The sequence below is a fragment of the Diplotaxodon limnothrissa genome, linkage group LG22, assembly GCF_057381915.1.
Source record: "Diplotaxodon limnothrissa isolate DT_005_m linkage group LG22, D_limnothrissa_male_GT1.1, whole genome shotgun sequence".
Classification (NCBI taxonomy): Eukaryota; Metazoa; Chordata; class Actinopteri; order Cichliformes; family Cichlidae; genus Diplotaxodon; species Diplotaxodon limnothrissa.
In genome coordinates, this window is record NC_140616.1 from 28,028,438 (window position 1) to 28,055,908 (window position 27,471).

The 27,471-nt window shown below is 42.0% G+C and overlaps 1 protein-coding gene across 1 annotated transcript in view; it reads left to right on the forward strand.

The window, feature by feature from the left end:
* Positions 1–24,327, forward strand: part of LOC146610091 (uncharacterized) — a 42,892-nt gene extending 18,565 nt beyond the window's left edge. Inside the window, exons 20-25 of the mRNA XM_085346238.1 lie at positions 5,062–5,198; positions 5,562–5,686; positions 6,049–6,194; positions 12,443–12,545; positions 13,166–13,302; positions 24,201–24,327. Of these exons, the coding sequence (XP_085202364.1) occupies positions 5,062–5,198; positions 5,562–5,686; positions 6,049–6,194; positions 12,443–12,545; positions 13,166–13,302; positions 24,201–24,327 (775 nt within the window). The remainder of the gene's footprint in view (positions 1–5,061; positions 5,199–5,561; positions 5,687–6,048; positions 6,195–12,442; positions 12,546–13,165; positions 13,303–24,200) is intronic.
* Positions 24,328–27,471: the final 3,144 nt, after the last annotated feature.

The following is a 27,471-nucleotide window of genomic DNA, read 5'->3' on the forward strand; positions in this document are numbered from 1 at the left end:
TAATATTTGCAATGGAAATTACACATGACGCACAAAAAAATTAGACATGATGTAGTAGAGTTCTTTAAGAAAAGATAATTTAGAAAAGTATCTTACGCACTTTGGCAAAATTCGCTGTTACGTATTGTCTGTTTCATAGTGTCTAATAAGCTTCCTACAGTTGAGCACAATCACTGCATGACAGAAACTCAAGCTTAATCCCTCTTAATAAAAATAGTATACATGTATGCCTGAATAAAAACAAACAAGTGAGATGTTAGAACGCTTTTATTTTTATTTTAGTAAACACTCAAAACTTACAATAAACAGCTGGGGTTTGGAAGAGAATTGAACAGATATTTAAAATATAATCTGATCACTTTTGGAGCAGCCTTCGGGATTAACATGATGTTCTCAGACTTGATGGATAGCATTAGCAACCTGCTAGCTGCAAATAATCATGTGCAGTTCCACATGATTATTAACAGACGTTAAAAAGAAAACAAATTACTGATACAGAAATAGTTTTGTTTATATGAAATCACTGCAAAAAGTGCAGCCTTACCTAATGTCCACACTACTGTTACTCATTGTTTGTTAAGATTTAAAAATCTAGTTGGTATTGGTATGGCGAGTAGCCTTCAGTAATAGTAATAAATCACACAGCAATAGTACATTCATGTAGTTGTAAAAAGCATGACAATATATTAAATAATCCCAGTATACAGAATACGTTACTCTCATTGAGTAACTTAATGGAATATGTTACAAAATACATTTTGGGCCATGTATTCTGTAATCTGTAGTGGAATACATTTAAAAGTAACCTTCCTAACACTGATAGCGATTTATTGAAGCATGTGCAAACATTCATTAAAATATTAGAATTATACAATTATAACAAGCTTGAAAGTCAATTGTAGTGTGGCCAGCACATTGAACACAGCCCGAAATCCCTTAGGTAAACTTTCTTGTAATTCTTTTAAGCAGTCAGGAATAGTTCTCCAGGCTTCTTGAAGGACAGTCAAAGCTCTTCTTTGGATGTTGGCTGCCTTTTGTTCTCTCCTAATCTCCCCCATACCTGGTGGCAACAATTTGAACCAAATGGGGTGGTGGTGGGGCAAAAAAGTGCCTTTATATTACTACTTGGGTTCACCACTCCATAATTCAATTCATCCATCCATCCATCCATCCATCCATCTTCATCCGCTTTATCCGGAGCCGGGTCGCGGGGGCAGCAGCCTAAGCAAACAGGCCCAGACCTCCCTCTCCCCAGCCACCTCCTCCAGCTCATCCGGGGGAACACCAAGGCGTTCCCAGGCCAGCCGAGAGATATAATCTCTCCAGCGTGTCCTGGGTCTGCCCCGGGGCCTCCTCCCGGTGGGACATGCCTGGAACACCTCACCCAGGAGGCGCCCAGGGGGCATCCTTGTCAGATGCCCGAACCACCTCAGCTGGCTCCTTTCGATGTGGAGCAGCAGCTGCTCTACTCTGAGCCCCTCCCGGATGGCCGAACTTCTCACCCTATCTCTAAGGGAGAGGCCAGCCACCCTTCGGAGGAAGCTCATTTCTGCCGCTTGTATCCGCGATCTCGTTCTTTCGGTCACTACCCACAGCTCGTGGCCATAGGTGAGGGTAGGGACGTAGATCGACCGGTAAATTGAGAGCTTCGCTTTTACACTCAGCTCCCTCTTCACCACGACGGACCGGTGCAGCGTCCGCATTACTGCAGCCGCAGCCCCAATCAGTCTGTCGATCTCCGGCTCCCTTCTCCCATCACTCGCGAACAAGACCCCGAGATACTTGAACTCCTCCACTTGGGGCAGGAACTCATCCCCGACCCGGAGTGGGCACTCCACCCTTTTCCGGCTGAGAACCATGGCCTCAGATTTGGAGGTGCTGATCCTCATTCCCGCTGCTTCACACTCGGCTGCGAACCGTTCCAGTGCGAGCTGGAGGCCCTCACCCGATGAAGCCAACAGAACCACATCATCTGCAAAAATCAGAGATGAGATTCTGAGGCCACCGAAGCGAAAGCCCTCCGCCACTTGGCTGCGCCTAGAAATCCTGTCCATAAAAATTATGAACAGAACCGGAGACAAAGGGCAGCCCTGGCGGAGCCCATCACCCACCGGGAACGAGTCCGACTTATTGCCGGCAATGCGAACCAAGCTCTTGCAACAGTTGTATAGGGATCGAATGGCCCGTAGCAATGGGCCAGACACCCCATACTCCCGCAACACCTCCCACAGGACACCCCGAGGGACACGGTCGAATGCCTTCTCCAAGTCCACAAAACACATGTAGACTGGTTGGGCAAACTCCCATGCACCCTCAAGTATCCTGGAGAGGATAAAGAGCTGGTCCAGTGTTCCGCGACCAGGACGAAAACCGCATTGTTCCTCCTGTATCTGAGGTTCGACTAGCGGACGAACTCTCCTTTCCAGCACCCTGGCATAGACTTTCCCAGGGAGGCTGAGGAGTGTGATCCCCCTGTAGTTGGAACACACCCTCCGGTCCCCCTTCTTAAAGATGGGGACCACCACCCCGGTCTGCCAGTCCACAGGTACTGCCCCTGATCTCCACGCAACATTGCAGAGGCGTGTCAACCAGGACAGCCCTACAACGTCCAGAGCCTTCAGGAACTCGGGGCGGACCTCATCAACACCAGGGGCTCTGCCACCAAGGAGTTGTTTAACTGCCTCAGTGGCCTCGCCCCCGGAAATTGGCGGGTCATTCCCCTCATCCCCAGACTCTGCTTCCTCCTCGGAAGACGTGTCAGTAGCATTAAGGAGGTCCTCGAAGTATTCCTTCCACCGCCTGACAATTTTCTCAGTCGACGTCAGTAGCGCTCCGCCAGCACTATACACAGTGCAGGTAGAGCACCGCTTTCCCCTCCTGAGACGCCTGACGGTTTGCCAGAATCTCTTCGAGGCAGTCCGAAAGTCTTTTTCCATGGCCTCTCCGAACTCCTCCCACACCCGAGTTTTTGCTTCAGCCACTGCCCGAGCCGCATTCCGCTTGGCCTGTCGATACCTGTCCGCTGCCTCCGGAGTCCCACAGGCTAACCAAGCCCGATAGGACTCCTTCTTCAGCCTGGTGGCTCCCTTCACCTCTGGTGTCCACCATTTGGTTCGGGGATTACCACCACGGCAGGCACCAACCACCTTGCGGCCGCAGCTCAATGCAGCAGCTTCGGCAATGGAGACGCTGAACATGGTCCATTCGGACTCAATGTCCCCAGTCTCCCTCGGAATGCTGTTGAAGCTCTGCCGGAGGTGTGCGTTGAAGATCTCGCGGACTGGGGCCTCTGCTAGACGTTCCCAGCACACCCTCACTACGCGTTTAGGTGCACCAGGTCTGTCCAGCGTCCTCCCCCGCCACCTGATCCAACTCACCACCAGGTGGTGATCAGTTGACAGCTCAGCCCCTCTCTTTACCCGAGTGTCCAGAACATATGGTTGCAGGTCTGCTGATACGATTACAAAATCGATCATCGACCTACGGCCTAGAGCGTCCTGGTGCCACATGCACTTATGGACACTCTTATGTTCGAACAGGGATTTGGAAAAAAAAAGTAAAAATTCCCACTCACATTTGCACTCTCACACTCACCCATATCACAAATGCAAGCACCAATAAGCAGTGAGGAAGCAGCACACTCTCCATTACACCTCCTGTCCATCACTGCCAGGGACATTGCAGTTATGGATGAGATGGTTGCAGAGTAGTAAACAAACAGGGTGATCTGAACCCGAGCGGTGCTTTGTAATTCAATTCAATTTTATTTATATAGCGCCAAATCCCTACTACAGTCACCTCAAGGCGCTTTATATTGTACAGTAGATCGTACAATAATAGATAGAGAGAAAAACCCAACAAGCATATGACCCCCTATGAGCAAGCACTTTGGCGACAGTGGGAAGGAAAAAGTCCCTTTTAACAGGAAGAAACCTCCGGCAGAACCAGGCTCAGGGAGGGGCGGGGCCATCTGCTGCGACCGGTTGGGGTGAGAGAAGGAAGACAGGATAAAAGACATGCTGTGGAAGAGAGACAGAAGTTAATAACAGATATGATTCAATGCAGAGAGGTCTATTAATGCATAGTGAGTGAGAAAGGTGACTGGAAAGGAAAAACTCAATGCATCATGGGAATCCCCCGGCAGCCTACGTCTATTGCAGCATAAACAAGGGAGGATTCAGGGTCACCTGGTCCAGCCCTAACTATATGCTTTAGCAAAGAGGAAAGTTTTAAGCCTAATCTTGAAAGTAGAGATAGTGTCTGTCTCCCGAATCCAAACTGGAAGCTGGTTCCACAGAAGAGGGGCCTGAAAACTGAAGGCTCTCCCTCCCATTCTACTTTTAAATACTCGAGGAACAACAAGTAGGCCTGCAGAGCGAGAGCGAAGTGCTCTAATAGGGTGATATGGTACTACAAGGTCATTAAGATAAGATGGGGCCTGATTATTTAAGACCTTGTATGTGTGGAGCAGGATTTTGAATTCAATTCTGTAAATGAATATCAATGGTACTAAAAGTAGCTGTAGATAATGTTACATCTGTGAGATGATTATTGGTAATTTTTTCTCTAATGATTAAAATTTTATTTGTGAAGAAATTCATGAAGTCATTACTAGTTAACGTTAAAGGGATGGTTGGCTCAAAAGAGCTCTGACTTTTTGTCAGCCTGGATACAGTGCTGAAGAGAAACCTGGGGTTGTTCTTACCCACATAAGATCTGTTGTCACATAATACCTCATTTGCTTCTCTGTGGTTGCCTTTTAAGAATGGGTTTTTGACAGTCACCCTTTTTTCCAGGATGAACAATCAAAAGATTTGGTTAAGCAATGCCAAGCTGTAGCAGTTGAAAAGCTTAACTTGCTCAATATTGTTATGTCTTAAACTGATTTAGCTGATCATTGAATTGAACATGCTGGAAAGTACAGGAAAGTAAAGATTTAATTTTACTTACAGCCTATTACATACAAATACACATTTAATTAATATTTCAGACTTTGTCTTCTCTTGTGAGAAGTGAACTACAACTGCAAAAATAATCACTAACATTAATGTTTCGAACTAGTGTTCTGAAAAAGAAGATTCAGGAGGACAAACATGGACGCTTCATGGAGAAAGACAAACGTATACTAGAGGAGCTGAAGAGTTTGCATTGTGACCCACACCCCTACATTACCATCTTTCCATTAGAAAGTGACTTCAGTAAGTGACATTTTTAATTTCTGTTTCTATTTCTGTAATTTTGTTTTGAATATTCTGATTCTGTTACTAATGATCAAGACCTAAGACTTGTGCTAAAATATTTGTTCATTGTCATCATAACACATTCCAAAGCAACATATTATAATAATCACATTACTTTTCAGTAATGCAGTAGTATAACACATTACTGTACTAAATTCAGTAATCACATTACAGTGTAATTAATTTCATACATTTCTCACAGACTCTCTAATTTTACTTGAAAAAAATTAAAACATTAAAGTTACTTTTTTTTTTTTTTTTTTTTTAAACTATCTGTAAGTAGAGTTTTAAACTGCTATATCTTATTTTTAAACATTTCAGCTTTCTGGAAGATTATCATGGAGGGTCCTCCTGAAACTCCTTATGAGAATGGCGTCTTTGATCTCTTCTGTCAGTTTGGTCCTGACTACCCAGTGAAGCCTCCAAGTGTTCGCTTTGTAAGTCGCGTATCCTGCCAAACAAATGGGTCTAGTTCAAGTCACACAAAAGCACAGATTTTTTGAATATTTTCAGGCAAGTACCAAATGAACTCTTGGTCAAGATAATGTGTGTACACTCATATGAGAAACTACAGAGATTCCATTGAGAGTAATTCCATTCAGAGTAGAAATTTAGTCCTGTCCCATTTTACACTGACAAAACTACTCATGGTCAATCTAAATCCCGCAGTAGTGGGGAAAAGTGACTATTTTTATAACTGCTTTCTTCCAAATATAAAGTTTTAACACCATCACTCTAGACTTTTGCAAAACCTGTTTTTATGTGTACATGTAGGTGCCTCCATTTTTTTTTCTTAACATTATTAAAGATATACCATTGCAACATTAACAATGTAGGGCGTATCTGCCACAACATTTTTGACCGGAACTACAATGCCCAAATCACCATGAGAGAAATCTTCGATGCGGTGTTCGGATTACTAATCAGCCCTGAGCCTGAAGATCCATTGGACAGGTAAGATGACAACCCTCACACACCTGTTCCACAACTCCTGCAGCAGATAACTTAATATTATGGGGAAATCTTTCAAAGTTGAATGAAAGTACTAAAATGTCTACTCTTTCATGATTATTATTTTTGATGAATGCCAATAACCATTTGAAAATTCAAGAAGCAGATTAGGCTTCATTTGGGCTTCATACACAAGCCATAATAGATAGATAGTTCCCAAAGGATGGAAATGGCTGTGGTGAACACATACTTCAAGAAGAGAGAGAAGCATTTTGTGATGTATTCGAGCGGAGGAAGTTGCACCTTCTACATCTTATGTAGAAGGTGCAATATAAAAGAGACAGGAAACTGCAACGTGGTATCAGGGAACAAGGTAGGTAGGCCTTCTTCCCTGACACCACTTCGGAAACCAAGAAGAGGAGGCGAGTGAATGTAGAGCCAAGGATTAAATGATGGAAGTTGAAGAAGGAAGAATGTAGCACAGAGTTCAGGGAAGGGTTAAGACACGCTCTATTCAATCCAAATTAAGATTTTTAGCTCAACATTCAAAATATTTTAACCTGCATTGGGTTTCAGTTAATTCAGTCAATATTTGTCGATTCACCCCATACAATAGGTAAAGTATAGAACACCGAAAATTTCCCGCCCCGCGAGATAATGTCGTGTTTCAGTTATTAATGGCCGATGGGAGCCCTGCAGCCCTGCTGAGAGTCAATGCAGGGGTAGGACTTTACTTTGATGATCACATTTAAAAGACAGAGACTGGGATCATACCATTGTGTGAAAGGAGGGCAGACATTCCGAAGACAACAAGTGTACTGGTACAGACCAGGTACACAGAGAGATGGGAAGCCAGATTTAAAAGCAAGTGTTTCTGGAAAAAAGTGAAGAAATGATCAAAAATGTCAAATGAGCAGAATCTGGCTGCATTTCAATGATATTGGAGACTTCAAAGCTTAGTGAAGAGAATTAATCAAATTAGGAGCTGGCTAAAGTGATACCTTTAAAAATAAGGTTTGAAAATATTGAATTACATGTTGCTTCCTTTAAAAAGATTAAATGTACAGTTTAGTATTGAATATTACATAAAATAAATTATATATAAAGTTTCTTTGAATGGCAGAGATGCAGACATGTCTGAATGTAGCACACAGCCATGGCTCAGTGTCTGAATTTAGTGTGTTACAGTGTTTGAGTCTCACAGGCCTGAATGTGCACTTGAAGCCATTTATGATTGTTTACTATTCTTCACTATGATTCTTCGTCTGATCTGCTGCTGAACAAAAACAAGCACAGTAGACATTTTTGACTTTTAACTGTATTTTCACATTTTACAGCTTTTCCCAACTGATATAAACATCCCTTATGGCCATTCATACCACACAAAATAATTAAGCACTAAACAATCAACCTGTTGAAGTCTGATTTCTCCAAAACAAGACCATTTCAACAAACACCAAACAGCTAAAACAATGAACGATTAAAGAGTATGTAAATAGATTCCTCAAAAAGATATAAACACAAAGCACCAATCCCCTGTGAAAGCTGACATCCCCACAGATTGCAAAACTCCACGTTTCGTCACTCTCTAACCAATATTCACTGAACGAGCAGCAAAAGAAGACTTTTAGAAAACAGTATCATGAATCTCCTATGATTTCCACCTCAATAAATTCGCACTTACCACACAGCTCTATCTCTCACGATGCTTGGAGACCAGTTTCCCATCAAAAATCTCTTTTCAACTTTCAAATTTCACAAATTATGCCAAATTGCAAAATGCTTAACTATGTCTCTAATAAAATCCCTCTAATTTTGTGAAAAACAGAAAAGTTTCTGTTTTTCACATTCCGTAATAGAAATTTCAGTTTTTTATGACTACAAAAAATACAAAAATATAAATGAAAAAAAAAGAAAGAAAAAAAACTGGGTATCTGGACAGTGAACTACCAGAACTTTTTCTGTAACATTCACATTTTGAATAGTGATTATCAGTCTGTCATTTGCCATCTGTCATCTGCCAACATGGGATTGCCCAGCAGCTGTTCTATGGTTGTTGGAGAGGTATCAGAATTATACATCAGAATCATTACAGTGCCCAACGCAAGGTATGGGTAGCACTACTAATAAATGGCCATTTATAAAAGGTGTGCACCTTTACTTATCAAGATGTAACTCCAATGAATTGGTGGTTTGATTTATAAACATCCTTCCATCTTCTTCCGCTTGTCCGGGGCCCAAGCAGAGAAGCCCAGACCTCCCTCTCCCTGGCCACCTCCTCCAGCTTGGGGAACACAAAGGCATTCCCAGGCCAGCAGAGAGATATAATCATTGACTCCTTGCAGAAAGCCTTTTCTGCTGTCCAGCACTCATTACTTCAGCTTAAACTTGTTCTCAACGCAGACAAAACAAAGCTCATGTTGTTTTCTAAATCAAGGAGACGAGCCCAAACAATCCCATCAGTAACCACTCTTGAAGGTAATAAAATAGAGTTGGTTCACACCTATAAATATCTGGGAATCTTTATTGATGACTCGCTTACCTTCAAACCACATGTAGAGAATCTTGTGAAAAACCTGAAGTTAAAATTGAGATTTTATTTTCAAAATAAGTTGTGTTTCTCTTTTAATACAAAGAAGCGGCTTGTTGCTGCAACATTCTTGCCTGTGCTGGATTATGGTGATATTCTATATATGAATGCTTCTGCTCAATGTCTTCGAATGGTTGATTCTATGTATCATGCTTCTCTGAGGTTCATCACTAACTGTAAATTTCAGACTCACCACTGTGAGTTATACTCTCAGGTAGGATGGCCTGCTTTGGTAAGTCGGAGGAACTCTCATTTATACAGTTTTATATATAAGGCGATACTTGGGTTGCTGCCTTCTTATCTACACTCAACAAAAATATAAACGCAACACCTTTGTTACTGCTCCCATTCCCCATGGGATGGACGTAGAGACCTAAAATTCATTCCAGATACACAATATAACCATCCCTCCCAAACAGTGGTCACAAATCAGTCCAAATGTGTGGTAGTGGGCACATCTGCTATATTGAGATAATCCATCCCACCTCACAGGTGTGCCACATCAGGATGCTGATCTGACATCATGAGTAGTGCACAGGTGTACCTCAGACTGCCCACAACAAAAGGCCACCCTGGAATGTGCAGTTTTTTGCGCTATTGGGGGTCTGGGGACCCAGAACCGGTCAGTATCTGGTGTGACCACCATTTGCCTCATGCAGTGCAACACATCGTCGCATGGAGTCTATCAGATTGTCAATTGTGGCCTGTGGAATGTTGGTCCACTCCACTTCAATGGCTGTGCGAGGTTGTTGGATATTCGTGGGAACTGGTACACGCTGTCGTATACGCCGGTCAAGCACATCCCGAACATGCTCAATGGGTGACATGTCCGGTGAGTATGCTGGCCATGCAAGAACTGGGACATTCTCAGCTGCCATCTGCCCTGAACAATGTGAACCATGATTCATCCGTGAAGCGCACACCTCTCCAACGTGCCAGACGCCATCGAATGTGAGCATTTGCCCACACAAGTCTGTTACGGCGACGAGCTGGAGTCAGGTCAAGACCCCGATGAGGACGACGGGCATGCAGTTGAGCGTCCCTGAGACGGTTTCTGACAGTTTGTGCAGAAATTGTTTGGTTGTGCAAACCAATTGTTCCAGCAGCTGTCTGGGTGGTTGGTCTCAGACGATCTTGGAGGTGAACCTGCTGGATGTGGAGGTCCTGGGCTGGTGTGGTTACACGAGGTCTGCGGTTGTGAGGCCGGTTGGATGTGCTGCCATATTCTCTGAAACGCCTGTGGAGACGGCTTATGGTTGAGAAATGAACATTCAATGCACGGGCGACAGATCTGGTTGACATTCCTGCTGTCAGCATGCCAATTGCACGCTCCCTCATTGCTTGTGGCATCTGCGGCATTTTGCTGTGAGACAAAACTGCACATTCCAGGGTGGCCTTTTGTTGTGGGCAGTATAAGGTACACCTGTGCACTACTCATGATGTCAGATCAGCATCCTGATGTGGCACACCTGTGAGGTGGGATGGATTATCTCAATATAGCAGATGTGCCCACTACCACACATTTGGACTGATTTGTGACCACTGTTTGGGAGGGATGGTTATATTGTGTATCTGGAATGAATTTTAGGTCTCTACGTCCATCCCATGGGGAATGGGAGCAGTAACAAAGGTGTTGCGTTTATACTTTTGTTGAGTGTATGTTCCCTGCTTGTAATGAAACATGCTGGTCGGTATTCTCTTCGTCCGCATGGCTACTTGTTGCTTTCTGTTCCATTTGCCCGAACTGAACTTGGTAAAAGAGCTTTTGTCCATTTAGCACCCTCGGCCTGGAACAAACTGCAGAAGGAATGGAAAATGACTGAATTCATTTCATTAAGTGCTTTTAAATCTAAACTACAAATCCTTGAGGCCAAGTCCATAACATGTAACTGTTTCAATTAGATTGATTGTCATTTTAACTGACTTTTTTATTTTTATTTGAATTTTATTGAATTTTATTTTTTATTTTATTTGTATTCTTTCACTTATTGTTGCATGTGTGTTGTTGCTGCCTGTGTTTGAGTAATTTCTGTAACTGTGAGACATCTGCTGCTGGCTATCTTGGCCAGGTCTCCCTTGAAAAAGAGGTTTTTAATCTCAGTGGGATCTTCCTGGTTAAATAAAGGTTAATAAATAAATAAATAATAATCTTGTGTCCAGCGTGTCCTGGGACCCCGAGATACTTAAACTACTCCGCTTGAGGCAGGATCTTGTCCCTGACTCTTAGTGTCCACTCTTTACCGGTTGAGGACTATGGTCTCAGATTTGGAGGTGCTGATTCTCATACCCACCGCTTCATACTCAGCTATGAGCTATTGGAGGCCATCACCCGATGAAGCCAACAGAACAACATCATCTGCAAAAAACAGATGAGGTTCCGAGACTACCCAAGTGAAAGCCTTCCCCCACTTGGCTATGCCTAGAAATTCTGTCCATAAAAATTACTTACAGAATCAATAACAAAGGGCAGCCCACCATAAAAGAGTCCGAATTATTAACGGCTATGCGGACCAAGCCCTTGCAGTGGTTGTATAAGGATCGAATGGCCCATAGCAATGGGCCAGACACCCCGTATTCTCAAAGCACCTCCCACAGGACGCTCCGAAGGGCATGGTCCAATGCCTTCTCCAAGTCCAAAAAACCCATGTAGACTGGTTGAGCAAACTCCCATGCACCCTCAAGTATCCTCGAGAGGGTAAAGACCTCTTCCAGTGTTCCACAACCAGGACAAAAACCGCATTGTTCTTCCTGTATTCAAGATTCAGCTAAAGGACAAACTCTCCTTTCCAGCACCCTGGCATAGACTTTCCCAAGTAGGCTGAGGATTGTGATCCCCCTATAGCTGTAACACACCCTCTGGTCCCCTTTCTTAAAGAAAGTCTGCCAATCATGTGGTACTGCCCCTGATCTCTACGCAATATTACACCAAGACAGCCCTACAGCATCCAGAGCCTTCGGGAACTCAAGGTGGACCTCATCCACCCCAGGGGCACTGCCACCAAGGAGTTAATTAACTGCCTCAGTGACCTCACCCCCGGAGATAAACGAGTCGTCCCCCTCGTACCAGTGGGGTTGAGGAGGTCCTCCAAGTATTCCTTCCACCGCCCAACCATGTTCTAAGTCCTACAGTTGCTCAAGTACATTCTACACTAGTATTAATTAGTGCTGTCAGTGTTAATCTTGTTAAGATAACATTAACGCCATAACTGCATTAACGCAGCAAATCTCCGTTAGGGTGAAAATGGTACTTCATGGATATGCTTCCTAACTAAACAGACTGATATCCCTGAAGTTTGACTTCATCTGTGATTAATTCTTGATCTTTGTCTTTCTTTCTTTCTTTCTGTCTTTCTGTCTGTCTTTCTGTCTGTCTTTCTTTCTTTCTTTCTTTCTTTCTATCTTTCTTTCTTTCTGTCTTTCTTTCTGTCTTTCTTTCTGTCTTTCTTTCTTTCTGTCTTTCTTTCTTTCTGTCTGTCTTTCTTTCTTTCTTTCTTTCTTTCTTTCTTTCTTTCTTTCTTTCTTTCTTTCTTTCTTTCTTAGCAGTCTACTATCCCATCATAAGCAACGCGTTTGTCAGGCACAAACATTTACAAACAACTCATTAAATTGTTAGTGGGCTGAAGAAGTATTTAAATTAAATATCTGTTATTTTGAATTGAAGCATTCTAGCTGAAGAATACCTGACCAGCCACGACAAGTATGAACAAGAAGCCAAAAAACATACTGAGGAGACTGCTGGTGAATCACTGGATGAAAAGGAGAAGGTAAATCACCTATGTTGTTCTTGTGGTGTATAATACAGCAGAAATCTGACAATATGTAAGAAGTTATTATAGGTTAGAGTACCTGGCTTTTTGTTTAAAACAAATCGGGTAATGAATCTGTCCAGTCTGTATCTCTGCATGCTTTGCACTTTTATTTCATAAGACAGGTCACCTAGGACTCTCAAACAGATACCAGATGGGCACCTACTAAAAATGTACTCTAATGTAATCTCATTGACGTTAACCTTGAATTTTCTGAAAATCTTGTGAATACGATAACTCAAGAAGGCAGTCACAGCCTCAAACAGCTTGCTTTTTCTTAGTACACATCTGCCTCCTGCACCCTCACCACTCCTTCAGTCCAGAACATAAGAACAACTTTCTTTTACACTGCACAAACCAAAAATGATATTGTTCAGTCTTACAGAGTACATCAATTCCAATGAGAGGGGCTCTTCTTTTCTACTGCTCTTCTAGTTTGAAGCCTGTTGTCCATTATAGCTTTGATATAAAACACTTCTATGTCTATGTCCAATCTCTTGATTGGAAATGAGTTGCTGTGAACATTTTACATGCTTTCAGAAATCTAACTAACTTGCTGTCTGTTTCTGTTTTGAAAGAAACTGATGGAACCTGAGAAAGAGTTTGTACCTCCTCATCTCACCTGTCCACTTACCAAGAAGCTATTTGTTGATCCTGTGAAAACAAACAAAGGAGCGGTGTATGAACGGAAGGCCATTGAAAAACACCTGAGAAAGTAGGTTTATTTATTATATTTATTATATATATACTGATTAATTAGAATTAGAATCCTTTTATTGTCATTATGTGTTCACACAATGACATTTTGTTTGCTAGCTCTAGGGAAAAAGCTGTTTCTCAGTCTAGTGGAGCATGTTTTTATGTTCCTATACCCATATAGCAAAATTGGTATGACCCGGATGTGGCCCACACAATGTGCTTGTCGAATTGCTGTTCCACTCTGTCCCTGTACTCATGTTTGGCTGATTTAATTGTCTTCTGGAGTTGGTAATTTGCATGTTTATAGTCAGATGTGGTCTAGGAGGCAAACGCAGTGTTCCGTGCTGGCAGCGCCTTGCGAACATCACTGTTAAGCCAAGGTTTTTGATTTGGGTAGGCTTTAACATTTCCTGAAAAATCCGCAGACTGAGTCTCAATGTCGTCAGCAGCCAATTCCAGTTTCCAACAATGGCGCAAGCTACAGACGTCTCCAACGTTTGCGGAAACATCTGTTACCCACCAGCTCAATAGCTGACTGGGAAGTCGAGGCTCACTAGAGCCGGCGAGAACACCTGACTCCCGGCACATCGTTTTCAGACCCTGTGCGGTCTTTTGCTACTCAGGTTTCAACATGATATATAAGTCACTTAGATTACTTAAAAATGTTATTGTTTGGCTTTTTTCAGTGTTTTATTTGTTCCTGAGTAAATCGGTTTAGCTGAGATTAAAGTTATGGTTTTCACAGAGCTGAATAAACGTCAAACTGATTAAACAGAAGTGTGAGATGGTAGAGAATTTACGGCAGTGTCCTGTTATATTTTAGATAGCAAGGAGCAGATGGCTGAGTTTATTAAACTCCACCGAGACAACGGTGACACAAATCTGAAGGCTAGATAGTCTCATTTCACAGCCCTGCACTTCCGGCCTTCTCTGTCTTTGGATGCCCCGCCCACGTAGACCACAAAGGCCGGGTCCTCCGAATGATGCAGCCCCTGAATTGGGACACAGCCCTCGTCTGTTGAAATGAATATGTTGGTGGAGTTTTGGTAAAACTTTCAAAGGAAACAGGTTTCCTTTGTTAAAGTCCCCAGTTGTGATAAATGCCGCCTCTGTGTGCGCGGTTTCCTGACTGCTGATCGCACTGTACAGTTCCCTGAGTGCTTGGATCTGTGTTGACTTGCGGGGGGATGTAAACAGCCGTAATAAGCAGATCGCACAGCAGACCCGCATCTCTCACTGTTTGTTGCATGTTGAACTTGGAACCTTGTTAAGACCCAACCATGCAAAATATGATTTCATTGCCGTTATGATGTTAATTTATTTGGAAAAAGTAAATGGTGAGAATTACCAGTAGTTTTAGGCACAGTGGCATAGCTTCCTGCTTCCCTCCTACAGCATTTTACTGACCTCATTAATCATCAGAAATATTTAGAAGGAAGCGCCAAATATTTCTGGCAGGAATATACAGACACACACATATTGTTGTGCAATTGGAGCACATTTAAGTATAAATTTGAAATTAACTACTGCATTTATTTAGTGACTTAAAGGTTGGACCAGTTTTCTGCAGCACAGGCGCTGTATCTCTGTGGAGGGTCAGGAGCAGTGTTGGTCAAATTACTTGAAAACAGTAATTAGTAAGGTCTTTGATCAGTGGGGTTGGGCAGTAGTTGTTGATCAATGATCATGAGATTTTGCATCTTAATGATGAAGGAACTGACCTCCCAGCCCATTGTTGATGCAGTGGTGCAAGTTTCAGTCATTATGCAAATGTGCTGTATAAGATTGGGGGGACCTGCAGTCAGCTTAGACCGAAGAAGTCACTTGGATGAGTGACGAAACATTTCTCCCACTGAAAATGCTACATCCAGATGAACAGAGTCAACCTTTTGGGATTTACTTACCTGGATTATTGAGCATGCATCAAGATAAGGAGTTCAGTTAGTCAAGCAGGTTTCACAGTAGATCTGCTACTCCACTGTGCCTAGGGTGACTGTGCCGGGGTGTTACAGGCAGTGTTGGTCAAGTTACTTGAAGTAATTAGTAACTAATTACTGATTATTTCTTTAAAAAAACCGTAATCCCATTACTTTACTGTTTACTTATTTTCAACAGTAATTAGTTTTTTAAAACATGATACACAACCTGAATAGGTAATAAAGCGATAGATCTTTCAGCCCAATTATACATTTTCTGCCTAATCCATCATATAAAATGTAATCAAATGAAAAAGTCTCTTTTTAAAACTTGTTTTATTAGTTTTAATCTTTTAACTTTATACACATTGCATCAAGCAAAAATGTAATTATATGCAACAGTCTTTGATTTGAAGAAATTTGTTTAACAATATTTTCTGCATATTCCAGCAAATAAAATATTTTTTTGTTTACACTAACTCTTTCAAATAGATGTAGGTAAAACACAGCAGAAAATAAATAAATCAAAGATTTAGTGTCACTGAGTCCTGTCGCTCTTAAATCTATTTTCAGCCTTTTAGTAGGAGTGTAGCAGGCGGAGGTTTGCCCGGTGCCTCAGCTGTCATGTCATGGGGGGGGGGGAGATCCGGGGGTTTCTCTGTGGAGTGCAATTTCACATTCCCGTGGCAGCGTGCTAGGTACTTGCTCAGAAGTTTAGGGGGTTTTTTCGCTGTAAAAAGAAGTTCTTCCCACGCAGTGAACACCGGACGCTAATGTTTTTGTCACTTTTTATGGAATTAAACTCAAAGTACTGTTAGTACTTCCACATGTAATGCGGTAAAGGACCAGGGCACCTGACTGCAGCTTCATAGATAATGAGCTATCAGAAGTAGCTTCGACTATGGAGCCTGAGTGTGTGAATAAAACACAGGAAACCAAAATAGAGCTCAAATATAAATAAATATATATTTTATGTTTGTTATGAGAAATATATAGACAGATGTACAAAAAAATATATGCATATATATCACAAACAAAAATAATGTTGACAATACAAAACAGCTTATTAGGTTCCAAAGGGAGGTGGGATGAGGTTTAGTCCAGTATGAGATGACTTTAGTTTCATTGACCTGTGAGAGGTCATGTGTCAACAGTTCAGTTTAGTCCAAAGGTTCGCAAGTCCTACCGCAATGCAGCGCTGGTCGGGTGGCTCGCCATCCCGCGCTGATCAGGGCTGATCGCGGGAAGAAAAAAAAAAGATCTGACCTAAACAAGGTCAAAAACATAAATTATCATTCACAGAAGAAAATGAAACAGCATTCTACTGCTGTGACAAAATAAATACATAAATACATAAATAACAAAGTCAAGTAATTAATGCCATGTTTCATACAACAATCAATAACCAAAACATCTCTTATAATGGCTATCATTCAAAATACTATTACAAAACAACATTCTCATGGGTCCCATTAAAGTATATTAGCAATTAGGCTAATAAACATTATCCAAAGCTAATCAAATATATTTACAAAACGCCAAAAAGGGTGTAGTTTGTGTGTGTGAGCACCCGTGTGTACACCTGTGAGCATGAGCGCACTTGTATTTAAAAGGTTCCTTCATGTAATGATCTGCTAGAGGGTGTGGGGAGCCACAGCCCCGTCCCCCAGGGCATGAAGCAGGTATGGAGGAGATCCAGGCTCCAGACATCCAGAGGCCCCCAGAGCACAAGAGACCAAGGAAGACCAACGGAGGGGCAGCCGCGCCACTATCCCGGAAAGAGCTGAGGAGAGCCCCAAATGAGGGGTCACTCAGCAGCCGTGGAGCAGAAGCCAGGGGGGGTTGCAGTGACGTGTCTGTGAGCTCCGCCGGCAGCCAGCTGTGCCAGAGTGACCGAGCCCCAGGCTGAGAGGCCGACTGGAGGAAAGAAGGGGAGAAAGAAAGAGGGAAAGAGAAACAGCTGAGAAGAGGGACGGGGGAGAAGGGCAAAAAACAAAAACCAACAGAATGGCCACCTCCGAAGTGGCCCGAGCGAGTCCGAGGCTCCAGGCCCCAGCAAGCAGCCACCAGGAGTGAGCCGGTGCATACCTGGACGCCCATCCCCGGACACCAAGAACCACCAATGCACCGATGTCTGAGGGCGTCTGCCACTGGCAGGGGGAGTGGTGTGGGGAGATAGGCCTCCATACCTTGGAGTGCCTGAGATGTCCCTAGAGAGGTGGCATCTGATACCCGACCTGACATATAGACACAGACAAACAGGCACACACAGATACAAACATCCATTCCCACCCTCATGCACTCATATGCAATTACTCAGCACTCACCCAACGTGGAGACAGACATAAAGAGACACTGTACACACAATCACACTCCCCAAGCGTACTCTAAGCCCCGGGTCTAGGTACCCTTGCCCCTGGAGGGGGAAACTGCACCCAGACCCAGGTAGTGTTACACTTATCCCTGGGGTGGAGAGAAGCAGACCGCCCCGACTCCGCAGCAGCAGGGAGGCCCCACACTCCAGACCCCAATCATACGGCCAAATCCTCCTCCCAGCCCCCCGCCCCAACAGGCAACAGAGAACGGGGGTGAGAGAAGACTCCAAACCTCCCTCCACCCGCTCATTGTAGTGTTGATGCATGTGTGTTCTAAGGTGCATTTAAAACCCAGGAGGGCATGGAGCTACCTGCCAGAGAGAAGCAGGTAAGCGCATAGCCCCTCCTGATAGCCCTTAATGTCTACATGTATTAAAAATTGAGAGGTGGGCAACGGCGCCAGGTGTGAGGTTGTACATCCTGATGGTCTTCTGGATGCCGTGTAGCGTGCCCACCCCCAAGGTTCTATATGTATGTGTTATGAGAGTGTGAGTAATGTGAATGTCTAAGTTGTGGGATAAAATTGAGGCACAGGTAGCCAGAAGGGGACAGAGGGGGGGATGCCTCCCCTGCACCCTGGTGGCACACCTGCACCCCAAGGCCCTGCATGTGTGGGTGATTGTGGTGGAGCAGGAAGAGGGAGGCAGCTGGAGATGGGGAGGGAAGGAAGGGAGGGGCAAGTGGCCCCTCTTTGGGGCCAGCTCCCCGCTGACCCCAGTAGGCACCCCTATAATCTGCAACCCACAAGGGCAAGGGGGCCCAGGCCCATCCGGACCAGAGCCCAGTCCACCAGCACCGCCCGGCCCCACAGAGCACGAGACAGCCTACCCGGCCCCACCACAGAGAAAACTGCACCCACCCCGTCATCCACTCATCTTCCAGACTACACAAGACAATAGACGATCAGGCTGAGTTCTTCCTCCACCTCTCCTATATCTCCCCCACCTGCAGAGTGAGCTCCTGGAGAGAAGAGACCTCCTGGAAAGATGTAACAGCCTCCCCACCAGCTGAAGAGCTCCTCAGGTGGCTCAATGCACCGGCGGCACCCCGGGCCAGGGCTGAGCCCACATATGCCCACCCGCCCACAACTCTGGCGACACACTAACCAGGACCCAAGCCCCCAAGGCCCAGCCAGGGCCCCAGCCCGGAGACGGAGCGCCCCCAGAACCCCACGCCCACCCTGGACCCATCCAGGGGCAGCCAGGCTACCAGGTCAGTAACCCACGTCCATCAGCACAGACCCTCCCCTAGCCCCGCTGCACGCAGCCACGAGGTAACCATCACCTAAGAGCCAACAGAGCCCTAAACAGGCCATGACCGCAACCCCGGGTTGAGCTCTCCAAGGAAGATGCTCCTGGGGATTCTGCCGACGCCCCAAGCCTTTCCCTACCCCCACACCAATCACAACAGCGAAGGTGGGACCAAACTATGAGCCCCCCCACCCACCCCCACTAGGTGATGGAGCTGATCAAAGGAGCCCAGAGCAATTGATCTGATGTGGTGGCAGAGGCTGTATCAAGACTAATGTAATCTATCTCTTAGATAATTTCTATATTGGTTAGAATTAACATTATTTTTATTTTTCCAGTTCATGAGGACTGTTTTCTTGGCTATATTCTTTTCTGAAGTGACATTATCTAAGCTGCCCAACAAAGACACGAAAGGGGAAGTTGGAATGTTACATTTCAGACACTTTGATACGTCTTCACATATCTCGCGCCAAAACTTCTGAACTGGTGGACAGAACCAAAGAGCGTGGATATAATTGTCCGGTGAATTGGTTTGACAGTGTGAGCAGTTGTTGGTAGACGTAAAGCCCATCTTGAACATCCGATGACCTGTATAATGTACTCTGTGTAGTATTTTGTATTGAATTAATTGAAGACTGGGATTTCTGATTAGATGAAAGGTTTTTAAGAAAATCTGAGACCAGAAGTCTTGGTCTAAGTTAACTGATAAATCCGCTTCCCATTTTGCAATAGGAAGTGATATTCATCTGTTTTAGAAAGCATTCTGTATATTTTGGAAAGTAATTTTGGGGTTTTAAGAGTGAGAAATTGAACCACACTTGATGGTGTTTGTAGTTCAACTTGACCGGGTTTAAATTTCTTTTCTACTATGGATTTAATTTGTTGATATTCTAAAAATCTTTTCTTGTTAATCCCATATTGTGTAACTAGTCTGTCAAATGGAATAAATTCTGTTCCTTCTAATATATGTTCTAAATATTTGATTCCTTTATCACTCCAATCTGAAAAGTTTATCATATTATTGTTTTGTAATATGTCAGGGTTGTTCCAGATAGGTGTACGTTTGCATGGGATTAATGAAGACGCCGTCAATTTTAGAAACTCCCACCATGCTGTCAGAGAAGAGCTGATGTTGATGCTTTTAAAGCATTCATGTCGTTGGATGTTTGAGCTGATAAATGGTAGGTCTGAGATCTCTAGATTATTGCAAAGTGCTTGTTCTACATCTAGCCAAGGTTCGTCTAAGAAGGTATGTTTTAGCCATCCTGAGATAAACTGAAGCCTGTTGGCTAAGAAGTAGTGCTGAAAGTTAGGTAGCTCTAATCCTCCTTTATCCTTGGTCTTTTGTAGTGTTTTTAAGCTTATACGTGGGGGTTTATCTTTCCAAAGGAATTTGGACATGTATGAATCTAGAGATCTGAACCAATCTTGTGGTGGTTTAGTTGGGATCATTGAGAATAAATAATTTATTTTTGGTAAGACCATCATTTTTATAGCGGCAACCCTTCCCATGAGTGATATGGGTAGACATTTCCACCTAGCCAGATCGCCTTCTACCTTCTTTAAAAGTGGGATATGGTTTAATTTAGTTAGATCTGCAAGCTTGGGAGAAACATTAATACCTAAATATTTTATATTTCCCGATTGCAGTGGTGTAGAAGAAGAATTATGGAGGGAGCAATTAATCGGAAGGACTGTAGATTTTGACCAGTTAATTGAGTAATCTGATATTCTTCCAAAAGAGTTTATCAATTCAATTACCCCAGAGATATTGGTTTGTGAGTTTTGGAGAAAAAGTAACACATCATCCACATAAAGGCTGATTTTATGTTCCACGTTCTTGCATTTTATGCCCTTAATTACTGAATTCTGTCTAATTGCTGCTGCTAGTGGTTCAATAAAAATTGCAAACAGTGAAGGGGAGAGTGGGCATCCCTGCCTGGTGCCCCTCAAGAGACAGAAGCTGGGGTTATTTTCTCTAATCTCTTTGAGAGAGCTTTGCAGATTATTTTAAGGTCTACATTTATAAGGGATATTGGACGATAGCTTGAGGGATATACAGGGTCTTTGCCTGGTTTTAGCAGGAGATTAATGTTTGCAGAATTCATATTTGATGGAAGTCTGCCCTTTTCTTTGATTTCCAACAACGTTCTGTAAAAAACTGGTGCTAGAATCGACCAGAATTCTTTGTAGAATTCTGCAGGAAAGCCGTCTGGACCTGGAGCCTTATTATTGGGCAGTCTTATCAGGGCTTCCTGGAGTTCACCTGGTGTTAGTGGCGAATCCAGTGCCATTGCTTGAGTGTCTAATAATTTTGGAAGAGTTATGCTGTCCAAAAACTGATCAATTTCGTTTTTTAGATGGGTTTATTTGTGGTGAATACAAAGTTTTATAGAAATCCCTGAAAATGTTGTTTAATTTTTTCGGGTCATATATTGTGTTCCCAGATAAATCTTGAATTAAATAAATATCTAAATAATTAACTAAATGCCCATCCTTTTCATTTAAAACATTTGATAAATAATTTCACATTTTGTGTGAAGCAGCGGGAATGAGGATCAGCACCTCCAAATCTGAGGCCATGGTTCTCAGCCGGAAAAGGGTGGAGTGCCCACTCCGGGTCGGGGATGAGTTCCTGCCCCAAGTGGAGGAGTTCAAGTATCTCGGGGTCTTGTTCGCGAGTGATGGGAGAAGGGAGCCGGAGATCGACAGACGGATTGGGGCTGCAGCTGCAGTAATGCGGACGCTGCACCGGTCCGTTGTGGTGAAGAGGGAGCTGAGTGTAAAAGCGAAGCTCTCAATTTACCGGTCGATCTACGTCCCTACCCTCACCTATGGCCACGAGCTGTGGGTAGTGACCGAAAGAACGAGATCGCGGATACAAGCGGCAGAAATGAGCTTCCTCCGAAGGGTGGCTGGCCTCTCCCTTAGAGATAGGGTGAGAAGTTCGGCCATCCGGGAGGGGCTCAGAGTAGAGCAGCTGCTGCTCCACATTGAAAGGAGCCAGCTGAGGTGGTTCGGGCATCTGACAAGGATGCCCCCTGGGCGCCTCCTGGGTGAGGTGTTCCAGGCATGTCCCACCGGGAGGAGGCCCCGGGGCAGACCCAGGACACGCTGGAGAGATTATATCTCTCGGCTGGCCTGGGAACGCCTTGGTATTCCCCCGGATAAGCTGGAGGAGGTGGCTGGGGAGAGGGAGGTCTGGGCCTCTTTGCTTAGGCTGCTGCCCCCGCAACCCGGCCTCGGATAAAGCGGATGAAGATGGAATTTCACATTTTAATTAATGACACATTTCATTAATTTAATCTATATTTAATCATTCACATGTTTAGTAAAATATTTGTTTATTTCAAATTTTAATTAATTATTGATGTATTTAATGAATTATTTAATGGCATATTTAATTCAGTCATTTTGGCACTCCTTGCCCTCCATATTTCACAGCAAAATTTTATAATAGTAGTCACACAAATGTGATGTACAAATATTAGCCTGGGGAAACTTTGTGCTTCGAGTACTGCCGAGATATCTATGCGTGACTCTGATCATTCTAGCTATGACTGTTCATTTATTTGTAAAGCAAATGCATACAATACAGAGTAGATGCAAGAGCAGTACCAAAGCTGTGCTTCCCTCTCCTACAGTACAGTAGCGTTTCACTGAGATCTAAAAATTTAGAATGGAGTCCACCATATTTCTTCCATATTTCTCACATATTTCATTAAGGCAGAATGTATAACCATATACATTGTTGTTGCGATCATGGTGCTCTCTGTCTTACTTGCCATTTTGTATAACATCTAAAATACACTCTTCTCTAACAGGTCCAACCAATAATCAATTTGCGTTTAAATTTCCATTTTTAATTTTTGAATTACAAAAAACATTGCAGTGCCTTGCTTTCATGTTCAGAAACATTATTCAGCAATAACCGTAGAATGCAAGCATCACATTTTGTTTTCTGCTAAATTTTGCTGGTGCAGTGTGCACAGCATCTGTCATTTTATTTATAGAACCCCTGATCAATGCAAAAACATGCATTGAGGTATGTGTAGAAAGCTGTAAGTGAATGAACTTTCATTAGCACTGCAACCCCCGATGGATGCACAAGAAATTACCTTTTTTTTATATATATATATATATATAAATGCAGCTTTTCATTAATGGGGCATTAATGTTCCTGTTCACACTGTGCACGTCACAGGCGGAGGATATCATTACAGTCATGGATCAGCTGGCAGTTGGTCAGGAATCCACCAGGTATCTGTCATGGTCCTGTCAGGAATGAGGCAGCAATTTTAAGTAGTTGTATCCATACATTTACCCTCTCATATTACTTTATAAAAATACAAAAATTACAATAAAAACAAAGTGATAGTTTGGGATGTCAAGTGAATTTGCTGTTTTGAAAAAGATATATTATTATACTCTGTACTTCTACCGTGTTATATGATGTAGCATATGACACCATAATCAATGCAGCAGCCTGATGTTCACTATCTTAGATCCTACACATTGTGATAGTGCAGACCACAAAAACTATGATTAGACTGCTTGGTAGGAGCATCCAGTGTAAATAAAGTATATTCATCACCACAAGACTGCTAACAAAATACATAGTATTCTACCAGTGCAAACATATAAACCTTTCTCAGTTTCAGCTCTGATAATCTATGGATAAACTTATTCAACTGTGAAGTCGAATAAGTCACTTTACTAACTGCCTGTACATTTTAGAATCCTTTTTAAAGTTTTATTTTTTTTAATATCTTAATGGCAAAATGAACATTTAATGAAAAAAATTAATTGAAAACCAAAGACCAAACTCCACATAAAGTCGTGTGTGTGTCTGTCTGTGTGTCTGTGTGATATTTATTTGCTGAAGCGTTTGGCACTCTTAAGGGGTTGACTCAATTTGTTTTAATATGTTTTAATTTATTTTATTTTTTTGTTTGTTTATTTGTATATATACAGCACTTTGTGAACCCTGGTTTAATGTTAAAGTACCATAAGGTATGGTGTCTATGAGCTTTAAATATGCCATTTGAAGTTATTACATAGGGTTTGTAACTTACAAGGTTATAAAGTATGTGATGAGAGTATGACTATACTCACATTGTCACCAGAACGTCCAGAAATCTTATTTGGACATATTATTTGTGTGAGGATAATACTTTCTAAAGCAGCTACCTGTTCCATATGCAAGTATGTATTCTCCAATGTGATCTTTTTGTTTTGTTTGGCCCATAATGCTTGTTATACTCTCAACGTGTTTGGTTAAAATTCTCCTTACAAAGATAAAAGGAGGCAATCATCAAGGTCTTTATGAGCTGCTATGTTGAATATTTCCAGTGACCAAATTCTTTTTTACAGGTCCAGATATGATCCATTTGCTGAACCAAAGACTATTCTAAGAAGAACTGATCTACGTCCAGAGAAGGACATGAAGAGAATGGTGAAAAAATTCCGCTCTGGTCAAATTCTAGAAACCAGGGTTTAGGAATTCCAGTGTTTTCTTATGTACATCAGTTCTTCATGTAATAGAGTATGTCAGTGAGTCAGTACTGAGTTATTTTATCTGCTGCAGATTTTTAACATGATAATATTGTATAATCACATTTGTATGTTTTTATGTTGAAAAATTCAAACGTAGTCTTAAACTTTATTTTCAAGAATTATTAAAAAAATGAATTATTCAATTTAATAGGAATCTATACAATCACAAATATTTCCTCTCTGGCGCTGAGTGAATAAGAATGAAGATACAGCTGCACACACTTTTGTTGAAGCTGGTTCTTACATATGGACTTCACATTATCGTTTAATTTTTTGAATGAAATGGCTTCAGAATGAATGAAATTGTAATAAAATGGCAAGATCTGTAACCATTTAACATTTTAGTGACATTGACCATTGCTGTATTCAGTTTTATTGTATACTGTCTATGTACACCAAAAAGGTGCCTATTCATGACTAGACTTTTAAATACATTTAATGTTAAAAGTAAAATCAAGGTCACTCCCAGAATCTGCCAAAAGTAGTTTTTCCACATGTGATTTTAGAGTTATTTGAAATGCCAATACAGAAAAAAACTGAAAAAACTAAGTTTTAAAAAATGAACATTTAAAAAAAGATAACCAGGGCTAACCAAAATTGAAATCAGAATTGAAAAATGTTGGTTTTGAAAATAATTATTTACAATTATCTTTTTGAAGGTCACAAGTGTAAAAGAGTTTATGAATGTTTCTGTTTTGTGTTTTTCTTAGGGTGTGGTATGAAAGTATTCCTAGATTTTGTATTTTAAAAGAGGGTAATTACTGATATAGTCTCATTACATTGTATTTGGCCTGTGAGGGAGCTTTAAAAAACATGAACATTATCCAATTTGGTTGTTAGTTATACATTCCTTTTTCTTTATGTATACAAGTTGTGTATGAGCATATGAGCTACAATAAATTGATTTCCATGTGTATGAGAATAAAAACACAATCTTACGTGCTGCACAATGTTTAATATTTAGTATTTACTGTTATATTCCCATAGATCATCGTGATATTGTTTATTATGTTGCTCTTTTTTTTTTCTGCTTGTTTTCTCTTTTTTCTTTCTCAACAGGTGATTGATATATGTATTTTTTTGTCTGCTTATTTTGTTGGTTTTTGTTTTTTGCCCTTTATCCCCGTCCTTCTTCCCCGCTCTTTTTCTTTCCCTTTCTTTCTCCACTTTCTTTTCCCCAGTCAAGTCTGTCCCGTATTTAACAAGTGAGCTGGGATAGGCTCCAGCGCCCCCCGCGACCCTGAAAAGGATAAGCGGAAGCGAATGGATGGATGGATGGATAAAAGGTGAATCAAATAGACCACTACGGCAAGGCCGGGATGGTCCATTTGGTAAAGTAAATCCGTTGGGCATCTTTCTTCGCCTTTAGACAATAATTCTGATGGCAAAAGAGCCAAACGGGACAGGCAAAAAAAAAAACACAACAAATGGTTTGCTATCAAGAATCTGTAATTGTGTGTGTAGTTGAGTTAAGAAAGTAGCACTAAATAACATTTGATAGAAGGCATAATTTATCAGTATTCTGTAATTCCCACTTGAGAACCACAGTAGAACCTGCATACTCTATACTCTATGCTATATTGTCACCTATTATTAATATATATCACAACATATCCAACAGTTTTTACAGAGATATTTGCCCCTTGGATCAAAAACTATACTGATACCATACAGAGAAAAAAAAAATCTTCAGAGTAACAGCAGAGTTCTGTCACATCACACAGTTCTATATTTAGTGACAGAAAAGGTCATCACAGAAATTTAAGGCGAAAGTAAAATAGCCATAGTATTGTGTTTAAAATATGGCAGTATGCAGTGTTGGGGAGTAACGGAATACATGTACCGGCGTTACGTATTTAAAATACAAAATATGAGTAACTGTATTCCATTACAGTTACCATTTAAAAAAGTGGTATTCAGAATAGTTACTTTGTTGAAATATAGGGATTACATGGCGGTCTTTTCCTGTTTCCTATTTTAGGCTATGCCCTCTCTATTTTTGGTAATTCCATGCTGGTAGAAACCCAAACAAAACACGCATTAAGAGGATCAAATGCCTGTGTCTCAATCTCGCGTCTCATAATGACGTGAGGAAATGTTTTTTAAAATTACTGTTCAAAAAATGATTTAATAGGCAGAGTGTTGCCAAAAAGAGTGCCTGACGAGCCCAGTTGTAAGTAAGCTATTAAGACTCGACTGTACACTGTGTTCATGTTTTCCTCTGAAGCAATAAGTTCCGTTGTAGCAGCCTTTCAACGCCTCTCTCTGTCTCTTGCTAGCAAAGTTGACCCAGAAAAACAAAGTAAAGCTAGTTTTCAGCTACGAGCCCGACATGGAACCAATGTATTAGCCAGCGGTCCCTTTTCTATGGTTCAGAGCCGCGGACCTGTTTTATATACGCAAAGAACAGTTTTCTATACGAGATCGCAGCAAAAAGTGCAGCCTTACCTAATGTCCACCCTACTGTTACTCATTTTATATTAAGATTTAAAAATCTAGTTGGTACAGTGGCTTGCAAAAGTATTCGGCCCCCTTGAACTTTCCCACATTTTGTCACATTACAGCCACAAACATGAATCAATTTTATTGGAATTCCACGTGAAAGACCAACACAAAGTGGTGTACACGTGAGAAGTGGAACGAAAATCATACATGATTCCAAACATTTTTTACAAATAAATAACTGCAAAGTGAAGATCTAAGGACGCTTAGATGAAAGTCAGAGCACAAACAAAGCTGTAAAGTCCACGGAACTAGTAGGACTGGGTATCATCACTGATTTCTATAGCCGATTCAGTTCCGATTCACAAGGTCCTGATTCGATCCGATTCAATTCAATTCAATTTTGACTCACACAGTCAGAAATATTAAAATTATGATCATTTATCAGTAAATATCGATATTTTTATATCTATATATGAAAACAAATCTGACACTTATGAGACTTAATCAGAGGTGTAAGCATAACAGCAGATGCCTTTGTGTCAAAGCAACTGAGGTCATTAAGTGCTCACTGAAATGCATTCTTTTGCTGCTGGTCCAGTGAATTTTCGTCAGTGACATATATGCTTCAGCATATATGTCATAT